General features: G+C 33.7%; 2 protein-coding genes across 2 annotated transcripts; both read left to right on the forward strand.

The window, feature by feature from the left end:
- The first annotated feature begins 3,063 nt into the window (after positions 1-3,063).
- Positions 3,064-12,342, forward strand: LOC123537420 (SPRY domain-containing protein 3-like). Its single transcript, XM_053529031.1, has 8 exons — positions 3,064-3,998; positions 4,915-5,004; positions 5,366-5,445; positions 6,003-6,061; positions 6,367-6,479; positions 6,819-6,906; positions 7,457-7,598; positions 8,424-12,342. Exons 1-8 carry the CDS (start codon positions 3,962-3,964, stop codon positions 8,532-8,534), a joined length of 720 nt encoding a protein of 239 aa, XP_053385006.1. The 5' UTR covers positions 3,064-3,961; the 3' UTR covers positions 8,535-12,342.
- On the forward strand, positions 3,128-3,826 carry LOC128550215 (transcription intermediary factor 1-alpha-like). The gene has a single exon (XM_053528750.1). The coding sequence runs from the start codon at positions 3,128-3,130 to the stop codon at positions 3,824-3,826; it is 699 nt and encodes a 232-aa protein (XP_053384725.1).
- Positions 12,343-12,648: the final 306 nt, after the last annotated feature.

A 12,648-nucleotide genomic window follows, 5' to 3' on the forward strand; every position in this document is an offset into this window, starting at 1 on the left:
TTTCCTTTTTATTGAACAACATTTACATCAGGTTTGGGAATGCAGTTTTTAGACAAGTTGTTGGTATTCCCATGGGAACAAATTGTGCACCCCTTGTCGCAGATTTGTTTTTATATTGTTATGAAGGAGACTTTATGTTGAGCCTCTCTCCAGATACGCAGGCAGATATTATAACGGCATTTAATAATACATCACGCTATCTAGATGATATTCTTAATATGGATAATCCGTTTTTTGGTCAATTGGTGGGTACTATTTATCCTAGGGAGCTTCAGTTAATTAAAACTAACAATTCGGATACTGATGCTTCATTTTTAGATTTACATCTCTCTATTTATGACAATTTTATACATACCAAAATTTATGACAAGAGGGATGATTTTAATTTTAGTATTGTAAATTTTCCCCATTTGGATGGGGATGTACCTCAGGCTACATCTTATGGGGTATATATTTCTCAATTAATTCGGTTTGCCAGAGCGTGTAGTCATGTCAAGCATTTCAATGAACGTAATCAATATATTACAGGTAAACTTCTTCAGCAAGGCTACCGTTATTACAAATTGCGTAAATATTTTGCTAAATTTTATTATCGTAATTCTGATTTAGTTTTAAAATTCAATAGTAATTTAAAGACACTTCTGCGAGAAGGTATTTCTAAACCCGCTTTTGGTTTACAAACTTCGTAAGATCTTGGGTCACGGTAATTTTCCAAATGTTTTTGGAAAGATTATCAAACGTTTTATTAAAAGAGGTTACGACCCAACTGTTTTGAGACATACCGCATGTTTAGTGTTCAACCCGTTTACAGTTGGACACTACGCTTCCCTCTTTGATTGCGTCTGACGGAAGAGGGGGAGGACTCTATGATGAGCAGTTTTTAAATCCTACCAGGACTGAACTGTTTTGATATTTGTCTTCTGGCCTGTTTCGTCGGGCCCTTAAGGGTGTTTCTCTTGTTGCTCTGTCTTCTGAAAAGGCATTGAGTACATAAGTTTTTGGTTCTTAAGGTTTGTTTTTTATATATTTATACACGAGCATTTTTGTGTTTTACATGCCATGCCTTTTTGTTTCCATTACGTGTGTAAGAGATTCACCTGGAGGGGATTACTTTTATTTACACTGTCCCATGTCTTTGGAACATGGTGGAGGTAAGAGTGAGGTGAGGTGCACCATAAACCGGTTTAAGCTCCCCAGTGGTGTTTTTGCCACTGACCGTTCCAAGGCGGTGCCCCACTGTGTTCCTTTGTTTGTTCGTTTCGTCTTATGTGTTGGCTTTGTGCGCGTGTGTGTTGTTCGTTTTGTCCTTATGTGTTGGCTTTGGGTGTGTGTGCGTGTGTGTGTGTGTATGTGTGTGTGTGGTGCGCGCGTCTGCGTGCTGGGGGTTTCGTTTTGGGGAGGCTGCGTTTTTGGTGCGTGGCATTCCCTGTTTGATATTTTTCTTTGTTTTTTAGTCATTCCTAAACCTCTAACTTAGTCATTCCTGAACGTCTATCTCAGACAAGCGGGTTAGTCATTCCTGAACGTCTAACTCAGACAGGCGGGCTAGTCATTTCAGAACGTCTAACTCAGATAGACATGTTTGTCATTCCGGAGCGTCTGACTTAGTCATTCCAGTACGTCTAGCTCAGACAGGCGTGTTAGTCATTCTTGAGCGTCTAACTAAGTCATTTCTGAACGTCTTACTCAAAACAGAAGGGTACTATAGTCATTCCGGAACGTCTAAGTTAGTCATTCCTGAACGTCTAACTAAGTCATTCCTGAACGTCTACAACATGCAATGACGAATGCCCCATTAGCGATGCTCACTCCTGTGATTAAGACCGACAGAGTTATCTACATTACCAGATGCGGAGAAACGGTAAGAGAAGGACGATTTGGTATATCCTTAGAACTATATTGATTCATGAAATTGAACTGTAAACACCAAGCAGTTGGTTTGGTTTCTAGCCCGCTCTCGACACTATAGGCAGTAGGAAAGCAGTTTTATCGCGGAATCGTTGTTGGTTACTACGAATTATAGGAGAGACAGTTCTGTTCTATATATTAGTGGAATTATATAAGACGTACCACTTATATTCTGATCCAAAAACAAAACACCTGAAGTCTAGATTTAATAATAAGTCAGACTTAGATGATATTCTGTTATTTTAAAAACTGGGAATGTTGCTGTCCAAATAGAGACTACACAAAACTGAAAAAAAAATCTGAAAAACCATACTTTCAATTATATCACACATGAAATTATGAAGTCAAGTTCACAAAGTGAGATAACAAAACAACGCATTTTGTAGTAGTTTGTATTGTGTTATTCATGATCATTCAGCCAAACCTATGACAAATACATGAGAAAACAATTATGAAACATTAGATTTAACATGACAATTATATATTTTATGTTCATGACAAAACATGTGGCATCAAATTCAGTATGAACCTTTAAGTACAAAAAAAATTGATAACAAAGCAAAGAGCGCGATTCATATCATAATTTCCTGCAATGCCTAGAGCGTGCAGTAATCATGAATACTTATAGGGCCGATCGGGTAATGTAAAACAGGATAATTTTATCTTATTTAGCTTAATACAAATATGCCATTCCTTTGTAGCAATTTAAATGATGAACACCACCCCACTTGTACTTCCAGTAGCCCTTAATTAAATTAAAGTAGTTAACAATGACTCGTTATATTTAAAAATAAAAGTTATTGTAAAATTAACCGAGGCTCGTAATATTTAAGAACAACGACACCAAAACTATATTTATACCAATACCATGACGACGTACGTCATTCACTATTTACAATATTCACGGTATAAATAAATTATCTTTTGAGTATAACTGGTTTATGTATTGATAGCGTATTTACAAGTACCGCGATTTTCAAATACCATTCTATCTGAAATCGATATATCTATTTATATTAAGTAGGGCAGATAAATTTAAACAAGTTGTAATGAAAAGAGCATTACGTTAAACCTATATATACGTGGATTTCAAAATTTAATAGAATATTTAAGCATTAAAACGGACTAACGACTGTTCAGTTTTATAAGTCAGCGTATTTGAATGTATATATACAATATATTACAAAAAGCCTGTTAATTCTAAAGTTTCTAAACTAACATGTCAATGGAGGTTACTGGAAAAATGTTTTGTAAGCCTTGCGGAGATGGCACTAAACGTGTACCTGCAAACGGTCTATGTCGCGATTGTGAGGAACATATGTGTATAGCGTGTTTCGGAAACCACAAAAAATACAAAATTTGTAAAGATCACAGATTGGTTGATATTGATACAAAAGTTCTAGACATTAGTGAGGCAACAGAAGAAAAGTTCGAAAATTGTCTGAAGCACAAAAATGAAAAAATAAAATTTTATTGTTCAAGCCATGAAGAAGTAGGCTGCGGTGACTGTACGATATTAGAACACAAAACGTGTAATGTTGAATATATACGTGATGTATCCAAAACGTTTAAGGAGAGTAAGGAATTTCAAGACATTGTCAAAGATGTTGATTCTTGTCAGAAAGAAGTGACCAAATTCTATACATCATTCACTGATAATAAGGTACAGGTTGAAGATATATATCAGGGATTTCTTGCCGATATTAAATCATTCCGAGATGAAATAAATATCCGTCTAGACAAACTGGAAGAAGAATTGGTTCAAAAAGCAAAAGATGCTAAAACAACCGATACGCTTTTAATTGAATCACTTGAAACATCATGCGAAGATCTAAAAAAGGAGTTATCGCAAATAAGTGATGAACTTGTGTCTAGAACTGACGAACCAAACACATTATTTGTCACTGCAATGCGGTGAAAGCGTGTGTTAAAGGGAATTAAGCATAAACTCTGTAGTGCCATTCTAAATAACTCAGTTAGCAATTACCGTTTCAAAAGAAACAATAAAATTGAAGAAGTATTGGAACAGGTTGGACTTGGGACTATAGTTTCAATGCACGAAGAAAACACACCGGAACTGGATTCTCTAGGTAACCACATTATTTCCTTACTTAAACATGTTTTTGTGTGTTTGCTTGTCATAATAATAAGAAAACATACAATATGATCTTGAGAAGATCTTTGGTAGCATAGACCGTAAGCAAAATAATAATAGATTCGGTTTGATTGAGTCTCTTCATGATAAATTATACGGATATCGTTATTTAGTTATTTGACCTACATCGTATGACACAAACTAAATGACATCTATGATTTTGAAAAATTTGACCCAAGAACATTGTCATAATGCATATATACTGAACAAAATTTCCAACTAGACCCTTGAAGAATATAGATATCATTTTTATTTCGAAACGTAAGCTAATGCATTTTAAACATCGTTTTATTAACCTGAATGCCTACACAAATATCGGTAAAATAATTTTTACTTTTGCGAAAATCCCGTGTTTGGCTGTGCACGTGCAAATCGTGATGTTGTCATCAGTATTCTTAAAATTTGGTTGAATTTACTTTTTTTGTATGTCTCAAGAAGCCTGGTGTTTTGTGTAAGCAAAAAAGCAGAAAACATCTGAACTAAACTGAATATGCCGACAGGGCTCATGCTATAGGAATATTGGCGATTAAAACTGAGTGCCAGGTCAATACTTAGGGACAATATGAAAATGAAATACAGTACGAGCTACAACGGTCACATTTCAAGTTTCAAAAAAAGAAAACACCATACTGGGTCAGATTTAATGAATTATAATTAGTGAACATAAAAATAGATATTAGATTAAAGTTACAACAATGGAATAATTCCCATATATATATGAGTGAAACGTTTTCAAAGTTCTTTGGTGTATGTATTTGTATTGTCTGAAATGTTATACTCCCCTAACTAATTCATATGAACAAGTTGAATACATATTCTATCTTGAATAGTTTACATTTTCAATATTTTAGATTATGAGGAACCTATTACGTTACAAGCAGAACTGGGAACCAGCAGCAGTACAATATACGAAGACAATATATCAATACCAGATTCCCAAGGTACTTGTGACAATTCTCTATTCAATCCATTTTCTTATGAACCGGTTTTTGATTAGTGTCAGTTAGTGTTCTGTACAGTGTTACATTATGATTCTGTTTAGGGACGAAAAATACATTTATACGCCGTCTACATGTTTGATCGAGAGACGTCACGTGCAAACAGGATATATATTCCATATCCTGCTAGTAATTTTCAGATATGAATTTTGATTAAAACAAAATGGCTGCCGCATCGCTGGCGTAACTGAATCAAGTCAGATTATTAGCTCCAGCTATAGATATCGTTTCCGAGAGTAAATTTAATTTAGTAAACATAATGTATATAATAAGAAAATAATGCTTAAGTATATATAAATTACAGAATATGACGAGGTATTTTATGAAGATATTCCAGTGAGAGAAAGTCTCCATAAAAGAAGATCAAAAGGTCGAACGTCTTGGGTGAGAAATGTTATTAATTTGAATTTGAATTAGGCATTGTTGAAAGGCACGAATATGATACCCAGGAAAGAACACAAAAAAAACACTGTAAAATAAGTCCTAGTGTCCTGGTGAGTGTTGTTTAGATGATAATCACAAGGTTCGAACATGTGTACCTCTAGCGGGCAGTTTTCTTGGCTGTTTGTGTATGATTGCTAGTTACAAATTTAGTTGCTCATTGCTCGTTTGTTCTTTTGGACCAAACGTCATTTTACAATACTTACAATAGCTTAGTGAATATGTGTTTTGTTCCAGATTTGGCTGCTATCATTGACAGATACAGCATTTTAAACAACTTGCCGCATTTTTTTTTCTTTTTTTTTTTTCGTTGTTTGGTGAGTTAACTTGACTGGGTCATATTTGAAAATTATTAACGCACGAATAATGCAGTGAGATGTATACTTCAATATCATATAATATTTTATTTATGTCAACAATTTCTTTATCATATAATCGAACATTATTATGAATGTAATGTTTTCTCATTGTCGTGTTTATATTTGTTTTCATTTTTTCAGTCCTTATTTGAAAGCCAGCTTAGATGTGAAAACCTTCTTATGGCTGGAGAGTACCTCAGGTAAAAAACTTGAAGTTATTTATAGCAAGCTAACCTCGGGCATTGCTAAACATTTAACTAAAAATGACAATTTTATTTCTGAGAATCACGCAAAGGACACTAGATATAATTATTTTGATTTTAATATGAGTTAATACTCATAAATATCAGAAATTTTATATATAAATTTTATACAATCTAAGAAAAGCAATTAAAGATAAACCGTCTGTTGATGATGATGTAAACGAAATTATGATTTCAAATAAAAGAAAGCAACACACCTCTACAGCCGTTAAAATAAATCATGTGGTTATGTCCCCTTGCAGTTTCAAAGACATCAGACAAGGAGATATTGGCTTATATGTCGGGAAAAGGGCCATTAAAACTGGCACATACTTTGAAGTTGAGGTAATAAACAGCGATGACAGAGGCAATATTGGTAAGTTCCATTTTAAAGTAGTTTGCATTAAATGAAATATTTATACCAATAAATTGACCTGCATTTCTTAACTCTTAGAACTGAATGTTTTACAGTGTCCTGTACAGAGATAGATCTTGGTCAAGTCATATGCTTTAAAGACAGAGAATTAAACGAGTTGCAAGCGTCTGTCGGGAATTTATGACAATGCGACTAATCTTACAATTGTGTTGCTCACGCGATTTATAAACATCTCAATGTTGTCCGATGACCATCTGCTCTCAGGAAGGGCTGAAATAAGCCTTATATATAAGGCTATATTAAGGCTTAAATGTGCTTTAATACTGTTTTCTAATTCAGCCATAGGTTTTGTACCGAAGGGAAATTCATTAAAAGAACAGCCTGGAGATGGATTATTCTCAGTAGGATATCATGCTAAAGACGGATGGTAAGTAAAACTGTTTTAAATTCACAAACACCATATATAAATATATTAAAAAGTTTCATTCAAATTGTGTTTGTGTGATGATGAATTCCCAACATTAGTTTTCTTTTACAGCCTTTTAACAATTCGATGACAAATCAATGTGTAACAATTTGCACATCCATTTAAGTTTTACGAATATAGTTCGAACTGATACAGAATTAACACGTAGACCGTATCTATATCTCTCCCCAGTGAATTATATGGATTATATCTCACTGAAAAAAAATGTATTTCATGCCCTTATCATGCTGGGCACGATTGATTCTGCCTTTGCGACCAGTCTGGATCATGATCAGCCTGAGCATCCGTGCAGTCAGACCATGATCTGCACTGTTCGCGATTCAGTCAGTAGGTTCTATTTTTTTGTAAACACCCCTTTTAACAGTTAATGGTACTTTCCAAATTGAAAGATGGACAAGTCAATTATAGAAATTTAGCAGGATTAGGATTAGCATCAAGTAAATTATTTTATTAAGTTTCTTTATTTCTCAATGCTCCTTGTTATTTTCAGCATACATGACCAGAGCACAACAAGGGAACGCATAAGTCCTCCCAGTAAAGCTGGTGACGTCATCGGTGTCGGCGTATCGTCTTACTTATCGAATGTGTTCAGGACAAAAATAGATATTTTCTTCACCAGAAACCGCCAAAAGGTAACTTATGCAAACATAACAAACAAAGTAGAAAGATATATATATAAAATGTAAAGTTTTCTAAAACAAAAACTAAATGTAATAATTCTGTGTGTTTTACTTAATATTGTAATTTGTAGAAAGATTTGTATGCATTCTGACTTTAACTTATATGATCCTGCTTGATATTTTAAAATTTACTGAACACCTTGGCCGCTTGAATACTAAACAAAAAATAAACAAAAATTAATGACACAATGTAAGTTTAAACTAAGAATCGGTTTATCTATATGTAGAAGAAACAGTTGTTATATGGGGTTTTTTCTCGCAATTTATAATAACGTAGATTATCAAGCATACATAACCTCCGTGGTGAATGATCCAAAATGTAAAGGTGTGTCTATATTACAAATTACTAAGATATTGAGCACGTGACAATTATCATGGTACATGGTTAATAATCGCATGAAGATGGAAGACTACAAGAAAAAAAACGTTATTAGGTAAATAAAGAAATTGTGTTTGATATTTGAAACAGACTTTAAAGATTTTTGAGTACCGGCCAAAGTGTGCAGTTTAGTTCCAAATATTATTGAGAATGATAATTAGTTAAACACCTTTATTTCGTTTGATGCAGAAGTGCTAAATATTATCTTTTATAACAATGTCTACGGTACAAACTAACAAACAAAATTAACAGGTTTTGCGGTGCACATGCTAATAGAACAACCTGAACTTAAGTGCACACTTTTCATTTAAAGTTGTTCATTCTTTACTATTAAAGTTGTTCATTCCTTACTATGTATGTTAACGAAACTGTTTAAAGGTTCTTTTTGAATATTACAGATACGCGTACTAGAGATAAACAATCCACCGTTTTGCAAAGTGTACCCAGCAGTGGGACTGAAAGCTTCTGGTGACAAAGCAAGAGTAATTCTTGACGCGGTAGAACCATAAACTAGGCCACATAATACAAGTTGTGCGAAGTATTACCAATTTCCATACTCAGGGAGGAATTCGGCTGAAGTTGAAGTATATACGCTAAAGAGACGTGAAGAACTAATGGCATGCATATTTCTTTATTGAATTATCAACAATAATTATTGTTAAAGTCGTAGACATGTGCTGGACAGCTTATTCATTCATATGTCATGTCAAAGTAGCGTAATTGCTTGCTTCTAGGACAGAAGTGGCAGAGTATCTGCTCTCGCAGCAAGTGAAACTGAGGTTATGCTAACGAGGAAGGCAGGACAACTTATTTACAGATCGAACATTTATTTATACAATTTGTAAAAAAGACAACATTTTTGTTCGTTTTTAAAGATATCCTGTGGCTAAAATAATTTATATTTAGATATTTACTTCAAATGTAGAAATTCCTCATCAAATATATATAACTTTACTAAATATATAAATTAAATATATAAATTAATTGGTTATGTAGAGCTTCATTCATAATTCAATGTCAGTTTTTAAGTGGTAGTACATATTTATACTGTGTTCCGCTATATATGTAAACAGTGTATACTGTTTTCAACCTAATGCATAGCACTGTCAATATACGTAAACTTGGCTATTTTATGTTTACATAAAATATACGTAGTATTTTCGCTCATGTTTTCCAATATGATATATGGGTCAAGTATATCTTTAACATTCATTAATTGTATTTGATTCATAGAGGATATTCAAGTTGGTTTTCATAAATGAAGTTTTATCACAATTTTCATTTACCAATATGACAGCTCCTAAATTTGATGTGTGTAAATTTGACATGGCAACTGGAGAATAACAAACTGGGTAATGCGTATAAATTGAATTATTTCTGGCGTCAATTCTTTATGTTCATGCGTGTAAATTGCATTATTGCAAGTGCGCAATTACTAGTTACAAATAGCATTGAATTTCACTGAAAATTCAAAATATCTGTTTCGAACTTTTTATTTCTTTCTGTCGTATTTCTGTGTTAGAGTTTTCCAATGTGTTATTTCTTTTCATTCTAATCACATATTTAACTTGCAAAATAGACCTTACAAAACAGCAAATACCGGTTCCCTTTAACTTTTGTGGGTGCAGCGTTTGCATTATTATGAATCTTGATTAAAGTGAAATTTGCGCAGTTTCAAAGGTATGGTTATTTTAACAACGATAGAAGTGAGCCCGATCTAGATAATTCGGTACGATTTCTAGGCTTTGTTCAAGAAGTCAAAACTTCGTTGTCACAAATGAAACTAAATTGAGAACAAGTTTCCAATCAGGGTCGAACCAGACTATCAGGTCCAACATCATAGGTCAGAGGCCAGTAATATTCTCAATATATGATTTTTTCTCGGTAGTCATGGTCGATTCAGGAATCTAAACGACTATGTTAATTAAGTCAAACTTTGGGTCGAACCAGAAGGCTTTGTCAGAACCATTACCCTACTTCACACGACAGGTTTGGTAACCTTATGAGACCCCAACGAGCTGTGAAGACATTCTGTTGACTCCTAAGTGGTCTAAATATAGAGTAAAGAGATCTAAGAACACGTATACATTAAATATAGATATATAGGATGAAGTGAGTCAAAACATTTAAATCTAACAGAGCGTCTTAATTAACAGAAATCGACTTTAAACTACCATATTCATTCGTGATCATTTTCACATATGTACGTGGAACTCGTGTTGAAATTCATGTTTTACCAAATCCATAGCATGTTACATACAACTGTTGTCAACTACGAATTCATGTATCACGATTCCCCTAAAATTGCCAAGATTTTTTCTAAATTTTATATCCTATTTATTAAACTCGTTTTCTGATCAAAAGTAGGCGTATCCCAATCTCATGTTTGATGCTGCATTATCATTCTACAAAACCAGTCACCATTTACTTATTTTGGTACGAGGGAGTCACCGAAAGTAAACCAGACAGACTGTTATGTAAGAAACCTCGTGTGACATCAATACGTCAACGTTTCTAATTACGTCAACGTTACCTACGAAAGCGTTTTGCGACGTAACAATCAACTCAGACATTTTACTTGAAATTCCTGGTCTATATGCTTACCATTTAACAACGTGTTGGATATTTCTGTCCAGCTATTGAATATCTGCATATCCGAATAAAATCAGTCAGAGTTTCATGAGCGATAGTCTAGTAGCACAGAAAAAAAAACAATACTGGTACCAGAACTGATAAATATACACATTATCACAAGATTCTTACTGGAATGAATTCTTTCATTGGTAAGAAGTAGCGTTGAGTGAATGTCGTAGTAATAGGGGCTTCTATCGACTTAAAGACCTTTCAGATAAGGTCAAAATAGTAATATTTTCTACCTTCAAACACTTCCCAGTCGATGACATGCCCTGGTCACTAGATCTAACACAGGTACTTGAACATCATCTCCAACGGTGAAATTGGTCTGCACCTATAAATTGATATAATTTCTATTTTTCCACTTTAATCATTTCATCAAACTTCCGTACTAGCTCTGATTACTGAGGAGAGGAGAAAAAGTTTGAATGGCCTCGTGAGTAGACTTCCTCTCGTCCCTATGTTTGTTCTGTCATAAGTTTCTTCATTAACAGAGGAAGTAACTCCAGCAGAGTATTTCTATATTAACTTTTTTATTGCCCCTGACTCCGAACACAGGTTTAGCCATCAGAAAAAGTGTTATTTTAGAGGCTTAGAATTTACTTTAGAAAATATTTGCAGTATTAAAAAAGTAACCACGCAGCCAGGAAGCCAGGCTACCTCATGAATTTTCTCCTATGAACAAGTACTCTTTCACAAAACGATATAGGTGTGCAGTGAACTTAATAAATTATTTGATTTAGTATTGGCTATAACAGTGATAGAAATAACACAGATTGTTTTGTTCTGTTTATGAGGAGATCTCCGTCAATATATTTGTTTGACATATAAATTTATTCTTTTTTGGCGACGCCGTCTAAATTCGTTTTCGTTACCTATGCCAAGTGACTTCAGTTTGCAAATCAAACTACTTTATAACTCATTATAGATAATTTATCAAAATGGAAGATTTATGCAACACTCTGCCTGATTGGACGAGAGTGTCAATTTCTTTCACTCTGTTGATTGTGCTACGCTGAGTGAAATGTAGACAAAGCGTTTATCCTAAACGACGCTGTTCACAGTTTTAAAGCTAACTTTGGCTCAGTATATTTAGCAAGAATATTGATATATCTCAAAATGATAAGTAAGTTTAATAAATATGATAAAAACCTGTTCAAATACCAACATATATCAAATTAAAGAAAGAGCTGAATACGGTCTGCGTATCACATGAATAAGGGTGTGATAAGAGTCTTTAATGTAGAGAAGTGCTTTTTAAAAGATTTTCTTTGTTACAATTGTCGTCTTTATATGAAAAGGTTTCTTGCTTTTTTGACTTATTCAGAGTGCATATCAAAATGAGTACTTGTTTGCTTTAATATATATTTGTTATAAATTATTTAACTGATTTATTATATATGAATATTTTTCTTTAGTATGGTATGCAAATATTGAACTCAGTTGAAATCTGTTTTATTATATATATGCTATATAATGACTGAATCTCATTACACTGAAATGAAGGTACTCTGCATACAATTTATCTATGTGATATGACTACGGTCAAACTTTGCTCATGAAACGGAAATATTAAAATAATTAAAATTGTATGTTTTGCTTGACCTTCACATTTTTATTGGTGTGACGTCATTGTCCAAAGATTCACGAATAGCGAATATGCATTTGTTAAAGCGGGATCAGTTGGCCTATTTTAGAAATAAATAAAAATAATAAATAAAACAATCCTTTAATTGATTTGTTCTCATGTTTTCTAATCTAACTTGATTTGTAGCATCTTTATTCGGCCCGCAGCCAACTTTGTTCAGCTGGGACATTTAACCCCTTTTAGGGGCTGCTAGAGCTAAAACTAGAAATGCCTTTATACAGCGTCTCATGAACAACTTGGTGGATCTTTGTCATACTTGGTCTGGAGCATCATTATAAGGTTCTCTTCCAAATTTATCTATATAGGAACTTGGGCCCTATTAGGGACCACTATAGCTAAAA

This window comes from Mercenaria mercenaria, chromosome 17 (genome assembly GCF_021730395.1).
Source record: "Mercenaria mercenaria strain notata chromosome 17, MADL_Memer_1, whole genome shotgun sequence".
Taxonomy (NCBI): domain Eukaryota; kingdom Metazoa; phylum Mollusca; class Bivalvia; order Venerida; family Veneridae; genus Mercenaria; species Mercenaria mercenaria.

What these genes read in the sequence shown, in the direction of transcription:
- LOC128550215 (XM_053528750.1), top strand. Translation starts at nt 3,128, where the DNA reads ATGTCAATGGAGGTTACTGGAAAAATGTTTTGTAAGCCTTGCGGAGAT.
- LOC123537420 (XM_053529031.1), top strand. Translation starts at nt 3,962, where the DNA reads ATGCACGAAGAAAACACACCGGAACTGGATTCTCTAG. An exon ending in ATCAATACCAGATTCCCAAG is followed by an intron (nt 5,005 to 5,365) that starts GTACTTGTGACA and finishes TATAAATTACAG; the next exon opens with AATATGACGAGGTATTTTAT. An exon ending in ATGGCTGGAGAGTACCTCAG is followed by an intron (nt 6,062 to 6,366) that starts GTAAAAAACTTG and finishes GTCCCCTTGCAG; the next exon opens with TTTCAAAGACATCAGACAAG.